This window comes from Ailuropoda melanoleuca, chromosome 1 (assembly GCF_002007445.2).
Source record: "Ailuropoda melanoleuca isolate Jingjing chromosome 1, ASM200744v2, whole genome shotgun sequence".
Classification (NCBI taxonomy): domain Eukaryota; kingdom Metazoa; phylum Chordata; class Mammalia; order Carnivora; family Ursidae; genus Ailuropoda; species Ailuropoda melanoleuca.
The window spans coordinates 131,506,621-131,525,599 of record NC_048218.1 but is presented as its reverse complement, the minus strand read 5'-3'; the positions used below and the strand labels follow the sequence as shown (position 1 = coordinate 131,525,599).

At 36.2% G+C, this 18,979-nt stretch overlaps 1 protein-coding gene across 1 annotated transcript in view; it reads right to left on the bottom strand.

Moving 5' to 3' along the window:
* The window catches only part of GNAI1 (G protein subunit alpha i1), an 84,826-nt gene that overhangs the window by 14,674 nt on the left and 51,173 nt on the right, over positions 1–18,979 (bottom strand). Inside the window, exons 3-6 of the mRNA XM_011223692.3 lie at positions 14,533–14,575; positions 14,288–14,429; positions 4,773–4,930; positions 1,089–1,217 (exon numbers count right to left, since the gene is read on the bottom strand). Of these exons, the coding sequence (XP_011221994.1) occupies positions 1,089–1,217; positions 4,773–4,930; positions 14,288–14,429; positions 14,533–14,575 (472 nt within the window). The remainder of the gene's footprint in view (positions 1–1,088; positions 1,218–4,772; positions 4,931–14,287; positions 14,430–14,532; positions 14,576–18,979) is intronic.

The window sequence follows — 18,979 nt, the reverse complement described above, 5'->3', positions numbered from 1 at the left end:
CGTTTTCTGGAAAATTCAATTACATGAACCACTGAATGCGGGATAAATCAGTGACAAATGATAGTAACAAATGTATTTAAAATACTTATGGAAGGGGGCGCCTGGGTGGCTCAGTCAGTTAAGCCTCTGACTCTTGATTTCAGCTCAGGTTAGGATTTCAGGGTTGTGAGATCAAGCCCTATTAAGATTTTCTCCCTCCCTTGCCCTCTGCCTCTCCCACCCCATCATGCACACAGGCGCGCTCTCTCTCTCAAAAAATACAATACTTATGGAAGGAATAAGTACAGTTGCATGTATGTAACTGTACTTCCCACACTTACAACAGTGAGCTTCTTTAGGAATATTTTTAATGTCTGACTAGGAATCTTTAGATGCTTTCAGAAATTCTGCTTTATTATTGTTTCAGAGTATTAAACTGAAGCCAAGTCCAACAGTTTTTTTCATACTTTAAAAAAAGGGGAACATAGGTCTGTAAATTAATGTTTCCCTGAACTTCCGAGTCTAGTTCATTACAAAATGAGTGTATTGGACAAAACGAGCTCCAAGACCCCTTGCATTTCTAAAGGCTACAATTCAGTGCTTCTCTGCTCAAACCTCAGTAATATTTAGTACACACTCTAAATGACATTTTCATCATGAAAAAGTGCAAACATGTTTGCATGAATAAAAATTTTCATGAAAAATTTTAAAGAGGTACCTTTCATTTATAATGTTTCCATAAATAAGCATATAATCAGTAAAATTCTTCTTTACCTAAGAATATATAGCCACACTTTCTCCAAATACACAATATCAGAGCAATATTGTCTATTTAGAAATAAAAGCCAAAAACTATTTTTATTTAAATCACTTTGAAAAATATAGACAAAAGATTTGCATGGCCATTTTTTTCTTAAATATATAAATACTCCTCCTAAGAATGTTTTTTGTCTTCCTTCACTCAAAATATTCTTTGTCCAATCACCTAAGAAAAGTGTTTTGTAATTTCTAGCTCCGGTTTTAAACACTTTTATTAATTCTACCTTTCTTTACTGAACAAGGTGTTTTATACCTAAATTTGTTAAATGAAACGCTTTGAAGCTACTCACTTAAAATGAAGATCTTTGAAAGTAAAATGGGTTTCAACAATTCCTGTCGTTTTCACTCTGGTTCTAAGAACATCCTGTTGAGTTGGGATATAATTTGGTTGTGCTATTCTGTCCAAGTCATTCAAATAGCTGCAGAAATAAACAAAATAATATGCTAATAGTTAATACAGACATTAAAGATCATCTACATCAAGGAGTAAAACATTTTGATGCATACAATATTCCAAATTATTGGAAAGTTTTACATTTCTGTGTAATGATGTAATAATACAACCAATTTAAGTTTCTATGTTATACAATTCCCACTGAAACGAAAATGTTTATACTTCTCCAGCCACAAAGCTCTTTTAACATTTTCCAGGTATTGTGTACTTTGCTTCCTCAAGACACGAATTAGTAATTCTCCTTGTTCGAAACAGAATAATAACTTCTTAAAAACCACACATGACCAACTGTACATTAGGAGTTAGTTTCTTAAAATTCTCGATCACATTTTAATGTAGCACTGTGTTTATTTTCCAGACATTACTCTTGATGAGGATTTAGAAAGTCTTAAGTTTTTGGGAAAGTAACAAGTAAACCTCTAGCCAAAGGCTGAAGTCAATACTGCTCCTTTTTAACCAGCTTTAAGTTACACATAGGAAAACACTACACCTGCTCTTTCACTCTGCATCTCACTGGTTCCCTAAGTCAATATGCACATTTTACTTCTCACTCTTTCAGTTACCCACCCATTCAATCCTCTCTGCCAACGATGTAAAATATGTTGTGCTACTAAAATGTAGTGGGTGTCACACCACGCAATTATTTTGTGTAAATTATTTCATGTCATTCTATAAAGGTTATAGGAAGTCCAGGGATGGAGAGATTAACGTGAATTTGAGTGGTTAAAGAAGCATTCATGGTTGGTGAGGGATGTAAATAAAAATCTGAACGATGGGACAGAAAAAACAGTGCCATCCACATCAGGAGGCGTAGTCAAACAGTATGGAGGCACCAACAGTCACACCCTGTTTCTCAGAAAGTAAGGCCCCTAGGAGGTTGTGCATAAACTCAAATGAGACGTCTGGAATTGATCGTATGGTCAGCTGAGCGTGGGGGGCATCCCTACCGTGTTTGCCGATGCTAGAGTGCAGTGGTCAAAGATAATTTAGAAGATATACATCTAGGTTTATTACAGAGAAGCACCGACTACCACGACTTTAATTGATATTATCCTCTGAAACTGTTCTTAGCCATTTAGCCAGGTCTTGCAAACTAAAGGAGCTCAATAAATATTTGATTTGTGGAGAAGGAGCTGAAAAGCTATCCAAACACTGAATGAGGAATCAAAAGCGTTTTAGATAGATATGTATACGTATGTGATGCTGATACTAGAATACACAGAGGATAGCCTGAGTTATCCTTATCGTATTTATTGAACTTAAAAATAATTATTATCGCACTGGTGATAATCCCCCAGTATTTTAATCTGTATTTTTAATTCCACATATATAATGTTGTACATTACTGTAAGAAAATCTGATTTAATAAGCAAATAAGCAGGCCATGACAAGGTTTTACTAACTGTCCTTCTGAAGTAGTGTGTTACTCTTATTTAAAATGTGCTCTGATTACTCAGATGCATTTCTTTGCTTAAAACTGCTACAGTTCTAATAATCTCTAAAAATAATGCACGTTTATATTTCAACAAGACAAATAAGAAAAACAGGTATTGTGAAAAACTCCAACCATTTTAAATGATCACAAATTTAAAGTAAATTGGTGGTTAGACAGTCCTAATGGGCAACTGGGCAGCATCCCCCCATCGCTAGTCAAAAACTCAGGAATCAAGATGTGCTGTGACTATGAAGAAAGCAACTTCTATGACTTCCTTCATTCTTGAAAAATGGCTGTATTATTGCCATCTTAGGGTCAGAATTACTAGTTATGAAATATTGGGGAGCCCAAGTGACTTATTTTTCTCACTGAATATCCTAACACGTGAGCACATGAAACAAGTCTTGGTCATTAGACAGCAGTGGTCCAGGAAGTCCCACCATACGGGGAAACTGACTTCAACCAATTACTCCTGAGAAGCACCCCTATTTACTAAAAAAGCTCCCCTTGCTGGGCTCAGCTCAAAGCAATCTTCTCAACCTAACAGTCATTCCCATTTCAATCTTTCTGCAGGTGCTGGTGGTGCCAAAGCAAATAATATGGTCTAAGGTTTCTTGCTGTAAACAATTTTCTTCTAATTTCTCTTCTAGCCTCTGTAAAGTATGGTTCATTCAATCGTTCATTATTAAACAAGGCCATAGTGAATGACAACTGTGTGTCAGGCAATGGAGAAAGAACACAGGGTGAAAACAGACCTGACTGAATTTACAGTGTAGTGGCAGAGATAGCTAACAATCATTTCAACATAAATATAAATCAAATTGCCTCAAAATGTATATCTATCTGTGAGTGCTCTGAAAGAAATATTTTGTATTATAAGTATATAAAACAGGGAGGCATCATCTGTGAGTCAAGAAATATATATCCTAAGAAATGGTGACACCAGTTGGAGAGAGTAGCTAATATTCAGTACCATGTTACTTATACATATATAAAATACATATGAAATAATATGTATGGTTTATACAGTTGTAAAGCATTAAAAATATGGATTAGGAAATACAGCAAAATAAAAATTGGTATGGGTTGCACAATAAGGTGTTATTACTTACTCCCTCACACGAAATCACTAACCAATGACACGCTGCGTGATAATCAGGAAGAGCCATCCCCCATCTGTTCGTTTTTCACTGTGGTGAAGTGTGTGTATTTACCTAGACCTTATTAATAACTGTCATCTTCTATCTTACCCTCATTTGCATCCCTGAACGCCAATAGCTCAGTCAAGAAAATGGAATAACATGGAAAGTAAAACGAGTGCAGAGCACAAGTTTTAAGACCAATTAAAGCTACTCCTATCTGATATTTTTGAGTCTGTATGCTAAATTATGGAAATAAACACTTGATTTTTTTTTTTTTAACTGTAGCTAGACCATCAACCAGAAAGCTCCCTGACCAGGTTTTATCACAACTTGCTTTATGAGCTTTCTGTGGCCACCACCTAGAAAATCAGGGCAGATTTTTCTTACAAAATACTGTACTTAGCTATCTGTAAACAAGGTCTGATGCAACAGGGCACATACAACTGATAATTTTCAAGTGCTATTTTACTCAGTGAGACAACATCTTGGGATCACCACACACCCCTTCAAAAAGGGTACATCTCACGCAAGGTGCCTGTCACTGGACAACTCTTCTCAGGCACTATTAGTATAATGAAAAGAACCACACCAGTTAACCTCCCCCCCTTAGGCTAGTCCCAGGCAAACTAGAGATACACCCAAATTCAGAGAGAACTTTGCAAAGTTCCAATTTCTTGGAAATACGCTGCAAACAGTCCATTTTGCATGTTTCAATTAGAGTTAACATAAGCATCTCTTGAGACACTCTGGACACAGAGGAAATAGCACCAATGTTATCTACAAACACACAAGAAACAAAAAAGTTTTCAAATACTGTCATCCTGAATATCCTAAGTTTTACAAGAATGTGTCAGCCAATTCTACAATAACACCGACTTGCAGGTATATTTGACTTGCAAGTAATTATTCATGATAGTTTAGTTCAGAAGTTATGATTACTTACTATGCTGCAGAGTCATTAAGCTGGTACTCTCGGGATCTGTTGAAACAGGCTTGTACACCACTATCTTTCCACAATCTCTTTATAACTCCAGCAAGTTCCGCAGTCATAAAACCTTCTTCAGCAGCTCCAGCAAGCACAAAGAGTTGGCGGGCATCATCCTGAACATTCAAAGATCATTTTTTTTTTTAATTAAAAAGGGAGACATTACAGATGAAAAGTACAAAGGGAGGCATTATAGATTACAAGAAGTGCAATGGTGAATTTCCTTTGTTTTTCACTGGGGTCATGACTTTACTCCCTTTAAAGCACCACTTAAAAAAAACTGGCTTAACCAAAAGAGCATAATCTTAAATCATGAGTCTCTGTTTTGTAATATTAGTAACAGCTCTCAAGGCACTAGGAAAGTGGAAGAATGACTTACACCTACAGTTAATGAGGGGACACATTAACCAACTATTCACTATCACTGACTGTTGTGCACTGATAATGATCAGTTCTGGAAACAGAAAAATAGTGTGTGCCTTATCCCTCCCACCGAAAATGTTTCTAAGAAGCACACTAACACCATTAAAGATTATTTTAAGATAGAATCTCATTAAATGTTGGCTTTCTGATATTCTCTATAGAAGCAAAAGAAATTCAGAGAAGGGAGAAATCAACATGAAATAAGCAAAAACAGTTTCACAGAATAATCTGAAATTTTCAGGAGACCTTAAAGTGTGTATACGTTAAAATCAATGGGCCAGGAGGTGAGGGTAGGTATTGTTAATGCAGGCATAGCAAACAAAATAAACAGAGCTATGAAGGAGAAATACTCACGATGCATATTGAAGACAGCATGCAAAAAAATGAAGGAATGCTGCATATAAAGTTAATTAAATTTTCCTTAAGTTTTGAGACTACAAATACTTAAGTCATTCTGATCCATAGGTAATCAACCACATTAGGTTAGGGCTGTCCAAAGGAAATATAACATGAGACACCGATAGAATTCTAAATTTTCTAATAACCATATTTTTTAAAACAGTAAAATTAATGTAACAAGGTATTTTATTTAACCTATACATAAAATATTTCAACATGTAATCAGGATAAAATTACTGAGCTAGTTCATATTTTTATTCATATTTAGTCTTCAAAATCTGGCATTTATTTTAGACAGCACATCTCAATTCAGATTAGATACGCTTTCAATACTCAATAACCGTATGTGGGGAGTAGCTATAGTGCTGGATAACACAACTCAATTACCAGGTAAAAACACAGTTAATCCAAAAACAGGGGAGATGTGAAGTTGCTAACTTCACAGAGATTCTCTGTACCCTGAGACTTGTAGCTTTATGTTAACTGGGTAGACAATCCCTAATTTTTCTCAAGGGGCGTTTTCCCAAAGTATTGCCGTTAAATGTTTACAAAGTGATGGCACACATAATGATCAGGTACAGAGAAGCATTTGGTGACACAGGAGAGGAAAGAGTACTAGCTGACAGTATAAATTCATTCTGCTGCCAATTTGTGAAACTTTTCTTTTTTTTTCCCCAGATAGAACCCGTAGTGGAAAATAATTAAATCAGCATGGGGACATATTATACAAGCATATGTTTCCCTCTTTAGTAATCACAAGATAAATGCGTGTTAAGCGACACATTACAAACAGCCTTAATAAAAACCAACATAATATAGTTTCAAGTCATTCTTAGCACCACTTACTTAATTACAGTAAACAATTATACTCTTTTTCAAACAATAATTTCTATATATGAGAAATTTCTAAATTTGGTCATTTTTATTAATTAAACAACAAACGCAATTTTCTCCATCCACTTCAGAAAAGTGGATGAAAAGTACAAAGGGAGGCATTATAGATTACAAAAAGTGCAATGGTGAATTTCACTTAGTAGTTTTAATGAGCTTTCCTTATGATATATTTATTCAATTTCAATACAATTTCTTGACAGAAAACACTAATGCCCTCTGGTAGGGGTCATAAGATCACATTCCCTTCAATCTTTCTAGGAAGAAGCCTGAAGAAAAGACATGAGAAACTCTGGAAGTATAAACTATACTCTCTCTGTTGCATTCCAAAATTTCTCTTCTTCACAAAATGTAAAATAGTCTCTTTTCCTTGAAAAGCTAATTAGAGTATTCACTTCCATGTCATTAGGAGGACGTTCAGATGTCTGTAGATGAGCTTTAAGGTAATAAATTTAAGCAGGAAGGCACCTTAGTAATTATTCTACCTAAATTTTTGTTTTGTATTAAAAGACCCTGGGGCACAGAAAGGTTAGGCAACTCATTTGATGTTTCACAGCATATTGGTCACCCAATCACACATATCAGCGAGCAATTAGTAAGCAGCCATTGCCCAAGACAAGACAAATGTTAAAATTGCAGAATGATAACAATGATCCTACCTGACCGTGGAATGAGGTCTTTTCAAAATTTATGTAAAATAATGTTACTTAAGAACATTGAGAAAGCTAAACATGAGTGTACCAAAAAACAGCGTGACAAAGTGTAGAAAAAAGATTGGGATTACTAAGAAAAGACTGGTTTCATCAGAAGGGACACAGGTGAGTAAAGCAGTATAGGTAGTCCTTTGTGTTGTTGAAAGAAATGTTGTTTGCCAGGTAATTTCTGAGTAGCAAGGAAAAATCCCCGGATGTAGCCACATTAATGTGTTTTCAAGCTACTAAAATGAAAAGAAAATCAGATGGTAGAGAGAATGTAAGCTCCAGTTCACATAACTGTGTGCTCTGGGAACTCTGATGGTCAGGGAACACTTGGCATGCTGCATTTAGTGACAGCACATTCTATCCAAAGCTGACACCCACTTTATGAGAATTAGGAAGAGTCCTTTTGGGCTGGGGAAGGGAAGATGGAGGGACCGTGAAAGCTGTCTTCTGATATATTAGGTAAGGATCATTAAAGGTAACACTAGACTTCATTATTAGGCATAAAGCTTTTATGAATTCTTAAGGCAAAAGATATCAGATTTCAATTCTGTAAGAATACTTTTTAAGAATCATCCATAAGCCATCTAAAAAAAACGGGGGAGGGGGTGCGGGGGAGTGAGACACTGAAATTTTTAAGCAAAGACTAGATGATTATTTACGGTAATACAGCAGACAGAATTCATGAATGAGATTAGGGGTTTAAACAGAAAACATCAGAAAGTCCTCTATAAGAGAGACTAAATAATATGATAAAGGTGTCTTAAAAATAGTGACAACTCTAAATTTTTGTCCACAAGGATGATATACTGATGCAATGATTGATACATGTATAGAAATCTTTTGTTCCAGTGACTTAGCTCAATTTTTTCATTAATAACATTAGTCAACAATACTGAATATCACGTATGAGAACTACTCATATATTTAATCTACCACATTTCTACAGGATATAATCACCCCTACAAATTTAAGACAACTATACCACTTTTATCAAAGTTAGTATATGTTTAAGGAAATCCTGAAAATAGTGGAGTCACCACACCATTCTATGGCTCCCTGTCAATCCCAGACATTTCAAGACCTGCTTTGGGGGAACCTGGGTGGCTCAATTGGTTAAGTGGCCGACTCTTGGTTTCAGCTCAGCTCATGATCTCAGGGTGATGAGATCAAGCCCCACATGGGTCTCCACGCTCAGTGGGGAGTCTACCTGAGATTCTCTTTCTCCCTCTCCCTCTGCCCCTCTCCCTACTCTCACTTGGACTCCCTCTCTCTCTCAAAAAATAAAGATCTTTAAAAAAAAAAAACTGCTTTAAGAAATACACAAATGTAAAACATATTTTCCCCCTCGAAAAACAAATGTAACCAAAGTTAAAATGACTGAGGCAAGAAAATAGGAAGTCATTTTTCTTTTTTCCCATAGCACTGCTTAACAGGGTGGAGGGGAACCTAAAAATAAAATAATCTAAGTTAATTTTAACTAGATTGCAGTGAGCAAAATTTCACTAAATTGCAATGAGCATGAGCTTCTCTATATCAAGAAAGGAGAGGTACAATAAATGTTAGACAAATGTAACTTTTATGCATATATTTATGAATCTTATAAATATGTCTATTTCTTATTTTCAAGTTAATAAAATAAAAAAATGTTTTAGTGTTTTTTGGATGGACAATAGAACCTGCTATCAAAAGAGATATAAAAATATGTGCTACCTAATATATGAATTGAGGGAAATAGAAAAATACTGTGCCGGAGAGGCACATATTACATTTCAAATGAAGGTTAATACCACTTTGCCACATACATAAATCAATAATCCTTAGAATCAAAAATCATACAATCCTGTAACAACCTCTTAGTTCTCAAATATAAGCAGGAATACAAAACCAATTCAAAAATTCATCTGGAAAAACAAGTAGAAATAAACCAGGAACATTTTGACAAGGATACTGGGGAAGGAGAGCTAAAATTCTCAGATATTCAAATGCTAAGTGTATGTAAGAACACTCTGGAATTAAAGCAGATCAACAGGGGAAAAATCCCAAATCTGAACTTATTATATGATAAAGGTGGCAAGGTAAAGGATAAAGGAAAGGATATGATTATTAAAAAAAAAAAAAGACAACACTACTAGATAATCAGCTATCTGAATTAAAAAAAAGAAATAATGTAGACCTCAACCCCAAGCATAAAACAAAGTTTTGGGGTGATTAAAGAATAAAGAATAATGTTAAAATTCACTCCTCTAAAAAGACATTTAAAATGAATATTTAGTAAATCTTTGAGAGATTTTCTAAATTTAATGTAAGAAATAGCACAACAAGATTTAAAAAACAAAAACTGTAAGATTAAAGGCAATAAGTAAAATGTGAGAGAACATTTCTATTAGTGGACAAGAGTTAATGCCTTATGTACATACAAACAAGCAAGTAGATCATCAAAACACTAAGACTCCAAGAGGCAAATGAATAAGGCATAAAATGGGCCACTGACACAGAGAAAGAAAAATACAGTTAATAAAGAGACAGAAAACTGCGATTACACTAAAAATTGGAAATGCAAATTAAATTGAGATTAGATTTACTAATAAATTAGCCAATATATTTTAACAATAAGACTTCCAAATTTTGGTTACTCAGAGCACTAAGAAAAGGCACTCCAGTGAATGGGACAGGAAGGTAAATTGATACAACTTTTCTCAAAGGCAATCTGGCAATGCAGGCAGACAGAAAGAAACTAACTAATGAAAATACAAAATTAGAGAAACAGAAAAGCGTCCATTAGGTAGGAGCACGCTGAGGCTTGGGGGAGAAAAGGGTGCTCATATCAGTCCATTCAAGGCAAGGTTTTCTCCTCCTTGTACCTTAAATTATTCCCAGTAAGTGCTTCTTAAACTATATGTGACAAAGGGCCAGTCCTGTGTTGTATTTTCTTTTATTTCCAATCTGTTTCAGAACGATTCCTATCAGAAAAATAAAATGTATGCCACATAATATATAAACCCATTTTCTTAAATTATCAAAGTTAACAGATAAATTACTCTGCCAATTGCTATAAATCTAAACGCTTACCCTTAATTTCAGAATTCATCTTGTGCACAAGCTTGTGAACACGGATCCATGAACCACACTTTGAGCAGCACTGTATTAAATGACACGGTGCCCAGGAAATGCTAATAGGTCCCTCCATAATGCTTCCCTAACTTCACATTATTAGAAACAATAATTTATCATCCCCAGATTGAGTACACTCATTCTGAGAGAGTTTTGAAAGGATATTCAGCATGAAATTTGATTGCTCTATGCCAGCCTTGAAAACAATTTTGCTTCCTCTGCTTTTAAATAACTAATTTGTAATCTGCTTTGCAAATCTGGTAACTGCCAAATATGAAATATTACACAGCAAATTAGTCACCATCTCTAAAAATTTTACATGTTTTTAGTCAATTCTCAAATTAACCTACATACTAAGGTGTAATTCCAATCAAGATACCAACAGACATTTTTGTTTTGTTTCATCAGGGATGTGGGGCATTAAGGTGATTCTCAAGTTCACCTGGAAGAAAAAAAAGCATAATCACCTTCACACTTTGGTAAATGAACAACGGGTAAGCGCTCTTACCCTACGAGATACCAATTAACCCTATGAGGCAATAGGAACTACAATAAATTGATTCTGAGAAGAATAACAGTAGTATAATAATTATAAATGGCAACAACAGTAGCAACATTTACTGAGCATCTATTACGACCAAGGCATGTGGTAAATGCTTGATGTTTATTATGTCCTTATTCCTCACGACCCTCCCAGGTAAATGTTATTATTTCATATTATTTTTTAAAAGATTTTTAATTTATTTATTTATTAGAAAGAGAGATCACGACGGGGGGGGGGAGGGATAGAGGGAGAAGCAGACACCCCGCTGAGCAGGGAGTCTGATGTGGGACTCGATCCCAGGACCCTAGGATCATGACCTGAGCTGAAGGCAGACGCTTAACCCACTGAGCCACCCAGGCACCCATTTCCATATTATAATGAAAGAAACTTATAAAGGCTAAGTAATTAATAAACAACTGATCTGGAAAAGAAAATACATCAATGGGGAAAAAATGGAGCTCAGAAACACACCCAATTTGATGCTAAAGGCAGCACTTTCAAGTCACTGAGGAATGGAATATTTAATAAATGGCTGTAAGGCAAGGGATGATCAGATTATAAAATATACTTAAGTCCCACCTACCAAGAGACACAAATAACACTTCCAGGTGGGTGAAGTGATAAATCTAAACAATAAAACTAAAACATTCTAGAAAAGAGTAGTTTTAAGAGTAAGTTGAAAATCTAAGATACAAACATAGAAGTCCTAATTGACGGCAAAAAAAATTAAGAGTTCTAAAAAACATAACTGTTATTTCAAAAAAGTAAAAGAAATATACTGAGTGAAAATATTTGCAAAACTTAAAGAAGGGTTAATATGCTTTATATTTAAAAAGAATCAATGTGAAAAGAACAAGTAATTTAATAGAATTGAGTGAAAAATACTAAGAGGAATTCACAGAAGAAACACAGAAAAACAGACTTCCCACCTCACTAACAATCAGGAAAATAAAAACTAAAAAGGAAAAAAAGGAAGACAATATTTTTCAGGAATGAGATATTAAAAATTAAAGTGCTGATAATATCTAAGTTAGCAAGACTCTGGTAAACACTCATGCACAGTTGCTAAAAAAGATTACTCATGTCGCTTTCTTTCTGAAAGCACATCTGTGGTTCCTATCAAATTAAATATCTGGTTATCCTCTGATTCAGGGATAATATTTCCAAGAATTGGTACTTTAGAAATAGAAATATATTCAGCCTTTGAATATAGTGTTTCTTATTTATGGAATTCTTTTTCCTTGTTTTTGTCTAGAAAACTCTTACACGTGTTTCAATATCAAGCGCCAACGTCCCTTCCTCACATCCAGATCATGTTTAGTTCACCTTTGTTACTTCTTGGCACAATTCCAAAAGCCTCCAAGTATTTTAAGGCTGAAGCAGAGGCAAGGCAACACAAGAAGACATGGGGCAGACCAATCAAAACCCATGTGAGAGCAAGGAGACATCTGTGAGAAGGAGTTAGCAACAATGGCTGAAGCAAACAGAAGGAAGAGTCTGAAGGTAGGAGGCAAACAGTTACTAGGCTACCGCGAGATAGTCTAAGAAGAGCGACTCAAACTAGCACTAAGCGAAACAAAGAGGAGAAAAGAAGTCCCACATGTAGATCTCAAAGCATCAGAAAACCAGTAAAAAAATAAATAAAAATTTTTAAAAAGTCTGTGGCGATAGAGCAGCTATTCCCACCCAGTCAATTCTGTCATTCAGTCCTTGAGAGAAAAACAGCAAATAAAAAGACTCCACAAAATACTGCTTGCACTGACCCTTCAATTGCCTTGGAAAATGGGAGGCTACAAAACCTTCCTAATAATCACATATAACACCTGAATGTGGAATGCCATATATGCGATAGGATGAACGATTTAAATCACCGTAACTGGAGTTGGCGTAAAGTATGATCTATGGGAATTCCTTCTCTGTAAGGGTGGTAGTCCACTCTAAGATTAAGATCTCAAAACGCATTTGTTGAATGAATCAACGATAAATGAATCAATTAAAGATTAAAAAAAAAGATTACATGAACAGTAGGTAAGGCAGAAATGTCTGAGTATGATCAAATCTTGTGCCAGAAAAGATGATTCAGAAGAATGTGATGAATTATTAAAAATAATCTTGAAATCTGCTTGAACATTTTAATTCATTATACTAAGCTTTTTAATTTTTCTTTAAAAGAAGCAGCTTAATAAATTCATATGGACCAATAACTGACAAAGAAATGTTAGAGTAACTTAAAAAAACAGGTTTATTTTAAATTTCCCCAATATATCTTTTCTCATAATGCTTTGATTCATTTTTTTCCTATTAAACACAAATTGAGCCTCAAAGTTAAAAAAAATAATAATTTCTACCAGACACTATGAAGACAAAAAGGGAAAGTTACAGTCTCAATACAAAAAATCCTTGTAGTATTAGCAGGGACATAGCAAATGTGCGTGCACACACATGCACAATTACACAGATATATACTGAATACATAAAATACAAGGGACTATAAGAAACAGTAGTAGTAATAGTAATAACACACCTACTCCGCACAAAAAAATCAAAATTGAAGCTAGAGTTTCAGTTAAAGGTTTGTGAAAGGGTTAAGTTTTTTATCAGTTATTAAAAATAAATCAGTGAAGGAAAAAAACCACACACAAATAATAAAACTTTAAATAAACAGATTAAGCAAGCAAACAGGGGTGGGGTGAAGTGAAGGAAAAAAGTGTCATATGGACTAGACCAGGGAAACTTCGATCAAACGCAAAATGAGTTATTGGGCCAAATAAGGAAGTGCGGCCTGGCGCCCCGTTCCCACTGACCATATGGCAATCTTTCTGTCATGTCATGTCTTGGGTTCCAGTATTTTTTTACTGATCAAATAAAGGGGAGGAACTAGTTTTTCTCCTACGCTCCCCATCTCTAGCTCTGAAATACTGATACAGGATTTTCCTATTTAAAAGACAGGCAAGATTTTATACGTTTTCTTTATATGAGATTAGACTGCTTTTTAGGCTGGTATGGCATAAATACAAATAATTAGATCATTTCTGCATTCCAAATTATGAAAACAAATTCTGAAGAGTCAGCATTAAACTCAGTAGTGACTACTAAAAATCGTTATGGAGATACAAGCGTACCCAGTATCATATGTTTACACAGAAAATATTCTAATGGTTACTGAATTGTCCAAATCATCTGATGGATGAGGAAACAATTCTAGGTATAAAGAGATGACACAATCCTGTGTATTCTTAGGTCATCACTTCTGAAGCTTCTTACTTCACTCACTACCATTCTTTTGACTCCTTTTATAAAATGGTCTTGAGACAGTGGGTAAATCTATGTTAGGCAGTATGGTATTATCAGGTAAGTTATTCCTGCTACTCGTCAGGCCTGTTCTGATGAATTTAACAACTCACCGCCCGAGATGAGTCACCGAAGTCTATCTTCAACCGCCCCATGGCCCTGATGATAGCAATGATTGACTGGATGGTGTTACTGTAGACCACTGCTTTGTACTGCTTACATTCCTCCTCCGAATAACCAGCTTCATGGATAATTCTAATGAGACAAAAGGAAAAGCAAACAAACACACACTTACTTCCTTGGATGGAAGGGTACAGTTAAACATAAAAAACAAATCTAATGTTTTAAATCTACTTACTTCATTTGCTTCACAATTGTACTTTTCCCAGATTCACCAGCACCTAAAAACAAGTAAAATAAAATGAAGGATTTCTAACCTCATCATTGATGCATATCCAACCCCCCCCCAACACAGGCACACTTGTGAGTGCGTGCACACACACACACATTTTCTCTTACAGCTAAAATTTGTTTTATATCAAAACAATCTGTTTTTAAAGGATTTGAGAGAGAAAGAGAGAGAGAGTGTGAGCAAGGGGAGGGGCAGAAGGAGAGAATCCTCAGGCAGAATCCCCCCAGAGCCTGACGGGGATCGATCCCACAACCCATGAGATCATGACCTGAGCCACAACCAAGAGCCAGATGCCCAAACGACTAAGCCACCCAGGTGTCCCTATATCAAAACAAAGCCACCCAGGTGTTCCTATATCAAAACAATCTTTAATGGTTTCCAAACATATAGAAAAATTGTCAAAAATAAGTCCCATCTGCTTATTATTTCACAATACTTAAATTCAATAAATTTAGCTGAAAAATGCTTTTATTGTTGTGTGTATTCTTGAAACCATTAAAAAATTCAATCTTCTATAACTTAAAGCAATATAAATTAGTTTTATTCAAAGTTTTGCTCCATCTTGGAAGACATTCTGTTTGGTCAGTTATTCTAATTTTAACTTTGCTTCTTCCTAAGAATGAAGTACAGGGCAGTGGTGCCAAGAATCCACATAACAAATAACTGGAAAATATACGTTACAGCAGCTGTGTCTCATGCCATGTATGTTCAACCACCATTATTAAACGTCTGACACACAGCCAACATCATCTGCTAGCACTGGGGTTACAACAGCACGCAGGACAGAGACGTCTCCCTCATATTCTTCTAACCCATCACCCAAGTCACAACCCCATTTTCAAAATACTCCTGCACTTCCTACATATGCAAGGTCTCTTCACAAGGTCCCTAGCATTATGCCATCATAACATAAAAATATTACTTATCAAACTGCTCTTTATAAAGGTACAGCCCTCCCATCCTTCACATTTAACAGTAGCTGATATCTTTACATCATATTATATCAATTACTTGTCAGGCTCCTTCTGATTGCTACATATGGAGAACATCTGAGCACAGGACACAAAACAAAGAAAATATGACAAGCCTCTCATTTGCCTTCATGTTGTCTTTAGCCAGGGCTACATAGCATAGAGGTATTTATCACCGTTTCAGAGATACAGTAGGATTTTTACTATCCAGGCCCCATGTTCCCATTTTCCCAGAGCCCTTCCTACAGTGCTGTGTGATCCAGCATTACTGAATAACTATGGTTCCAAGAACACCTACTGTGATCACACCATAAATCTTCAAACATACCGTTTCCCTTGCCAAAATTTAATTTACTCTGCTGCTTCTTGCCACTCTGGTTATCCTCATCAACCATAAACTTACATCCTTCATCAACCACCTTTTCCTGACCTACTCCCCCAGGGATCCTTGCCGCCCTTCTCGTTGCACATGTTTCTATGAATATTTCTTGACTTCTCAGCAGCTAACGTGTGCTAGACACACCATCAACCAGAAATGTACTTGAATTTATTTAAGCTACTTGTGCCTGTTACAATTAAATAACAAACTTCTGGGCTTTGTTCCCTTCACCCCAATCCCCCTCTAGCTACATACATATACATACACACACACACACACACACACACACACACACACACTCACACTCCCAAATCATCAGAGGCATCTGAGAACAGATCATAGTTAAATGGCCTATGTGAAAATCTTGGCCGGGGGTGGGGGGGGAAGCTGCTTAACTTTTACTTGTGATTTGATATTCAAGAAATTTTCCCAAGATACAAGCACAATAAATAGAAAAGCGGGAGCTGAATAAACAATGAGAGCATTCTTCATTTACAGACAGCCTTTGAATGTTTCAAGGCATCTGCCAATAAAACAATTCCAAGATAAACAACCCATTATTTATTAATCAACAACAGCATTCTTGGCTCTGTGAAAAGCACCACTGTAGCCATTATGGCTCACACATTTATTTCTCTCGTTGAAGAGAGATCCACCCAACTAACATTCCCTAGGTAGCTTCCAGCAGGGGTATCTTCAAGAAGGCCCTCTGGGTTTCTACAGCACTGCCAACTGAGTCGGCAGCAGCCATGCTGTGATGACGAGACCTTCTAGATCCCTGTAACCACACACAGAAGTGGTGATTCCATTGGCATAATGAGCTCTGATGAACAACCACCCAAGGATCATTCTTTTAGTGAAACAACTCAACAACTGGAAGGCCCAGAAAGGCTCACGTGACACAAGCCAGTGAGGTCTGAGAGCCAAGTGGCGTAAAATCAGAAATAGTAAAAAAAAAAAAAAAAAAAAAAAAAAAAAAAAAAAAAAAAAAAAAAAAAAAGAAAGAAAAAGAAAGAAAGAAAGAAAAGAAAAGAAAAAAGAGAAAAAAAATAAGGATTTTCAATTGAACTATGTATATACAGATGAGAATTTTATAATATTAATAAATCCAAATGAAAGTAAGTGAAACTGTGCAGTTCAAACCCGTGTTGTTTAAGGGTCAACTGTATAAATAAAATGGACTATTATTCAGCCACAAAAAAGAAGGAAATCCTGCAATTTGTGACAACACAGATGGATCTTGAGGTCATTATGCTACGTGAAATAAGTCTGACAGAGAAAGACAAATACTCTATCATCTGATTTATATGGGGAATTGGGGGGAAAAAACCCAACAAACTAAACTCTTGGGAACAGTGTAGATTGGTAGCAGGGGCACAGGGGAAAGGATGGCTGAGGGTGGTCCAAGGGTACAAACTTCCAGTTATAAAATGAATAAGTTCTAGAGGTGTAATATATAGCAAGGTGATTCTAGTTAATACTGTATTGTATACTTGAAAATAGCTAAGAGGTGATGGGTAGTAAGGAGGGCACGTATTGCATGGTGCACTGGGTGTTATACGCAACTAATGAATCATCGAGCTTTACTTCGGAAGCCGGGGATGTACTGTATGGTGACTAACATAATATAATAAAAAATCATTAAAAAAAAAAAAGAAAAAAACAAATTTTCCTGACATTACCTTTAAGTTCTAATTCACTTTACATCTCTTAAAATAATTGATAGCATGGGATACCTAGCTTCCTTTGCAATGAGCATCTTAAGTCAATGGCTTATGGTTCAAAATATCCTGAAATCTGTTTAACATTAAAAATTGAGGACAGGAGTAGTATTAATTGGATTTTTACCTAATTTCTTTGCTAGTCATAAGGTGCTCTTTGAGGAACAGATAACCTAGGGGTAGAAATGCTGAAAAAAGAGTCTTTTAAAGCTTAGCAATTTTATGTAATTAGTTTTCAATTCTCACTTCCATGTAGACAGACTCCTAATAGGAAAATCAGAAATGCTACATAGTTAGGGTTCCAACATACTAAATACTGGTATTCTTTCCACACAGCATACAGGAAAAGAGTTAAAGGTTATTCTCTACAAATCTCAGCACAATCATGTTTGAGAGACTAACAGGAAGCAATACTGAAAAAAAAAAATCTCAGAGCTAGTGGAGGGGAGGGGAAAGGAGAAAAGTAAATTTTACTAGCAGTACTCAGCTAGACAGCTATTGTTTTTCCCTTAAATACAGAGGCAGCATAAAAAAGGGTTGGAAGCACCCTTCCTTCCAGGGAGAAACAAGGAATATGGAACACATATGGAAAGATCAAAGCATGTGACCATTGTGGTCACAATGCCAGGCTGGTCAAGGTGACTAAGTCATCTACAAAGTAACTGTCAGCAAGCTGGTCACTGTCAAATGAGAGAGACTTCAGAGTCCTAGGAAGGGAGATTTTAACTTCCAAAGGGCCAACAATGTGTGCAGTATAGTCATGGTAGACTAGTAAGCCAGTGGCTATAAAGTCAAAGGTGGGATCACAAGGGGGTCCCTTGGCCTCTCTCTCTCTTTTTTAAAGATTTATGTCAGAGAGAGAGACTGCACGAGCATAAGCAGGAGGGGCAGAGGGAGAGGGAAAGAATCTCAAGCAGACTCTGTGCTGAGCATGGAGCCCAACACAGGGCTCGATCTCACGACCACGAGTTCATGACCTGTGCCAAAACCAAGAGTGGGATGCCCAACTGACTGCTCCATCCAGGCACCCTCCTCAGATCTATAAGGAGGAAGTGGCTAGTAGAAAACTGCATCTCTGAGAGCAAAGTGTATGTTCAGCAGGTGTATGAAACAGAGCTCAGCATCCGATGGTAGCCCACCACACAGCCGGTGAAAGGTCAAAGAGCATCACCACAGTAACTCCGAGGGGAAACTCATTGGCAGTTGGAGGTCACGCGTGCATAGCCGCCTCCTAACAAGGAGATTCGGGAAAGGGAAATACATCAAGTAAGGACAACAAGCAGGCGGAAGGAACCAAAAAACAAACCAAGATCTAAGTAAAG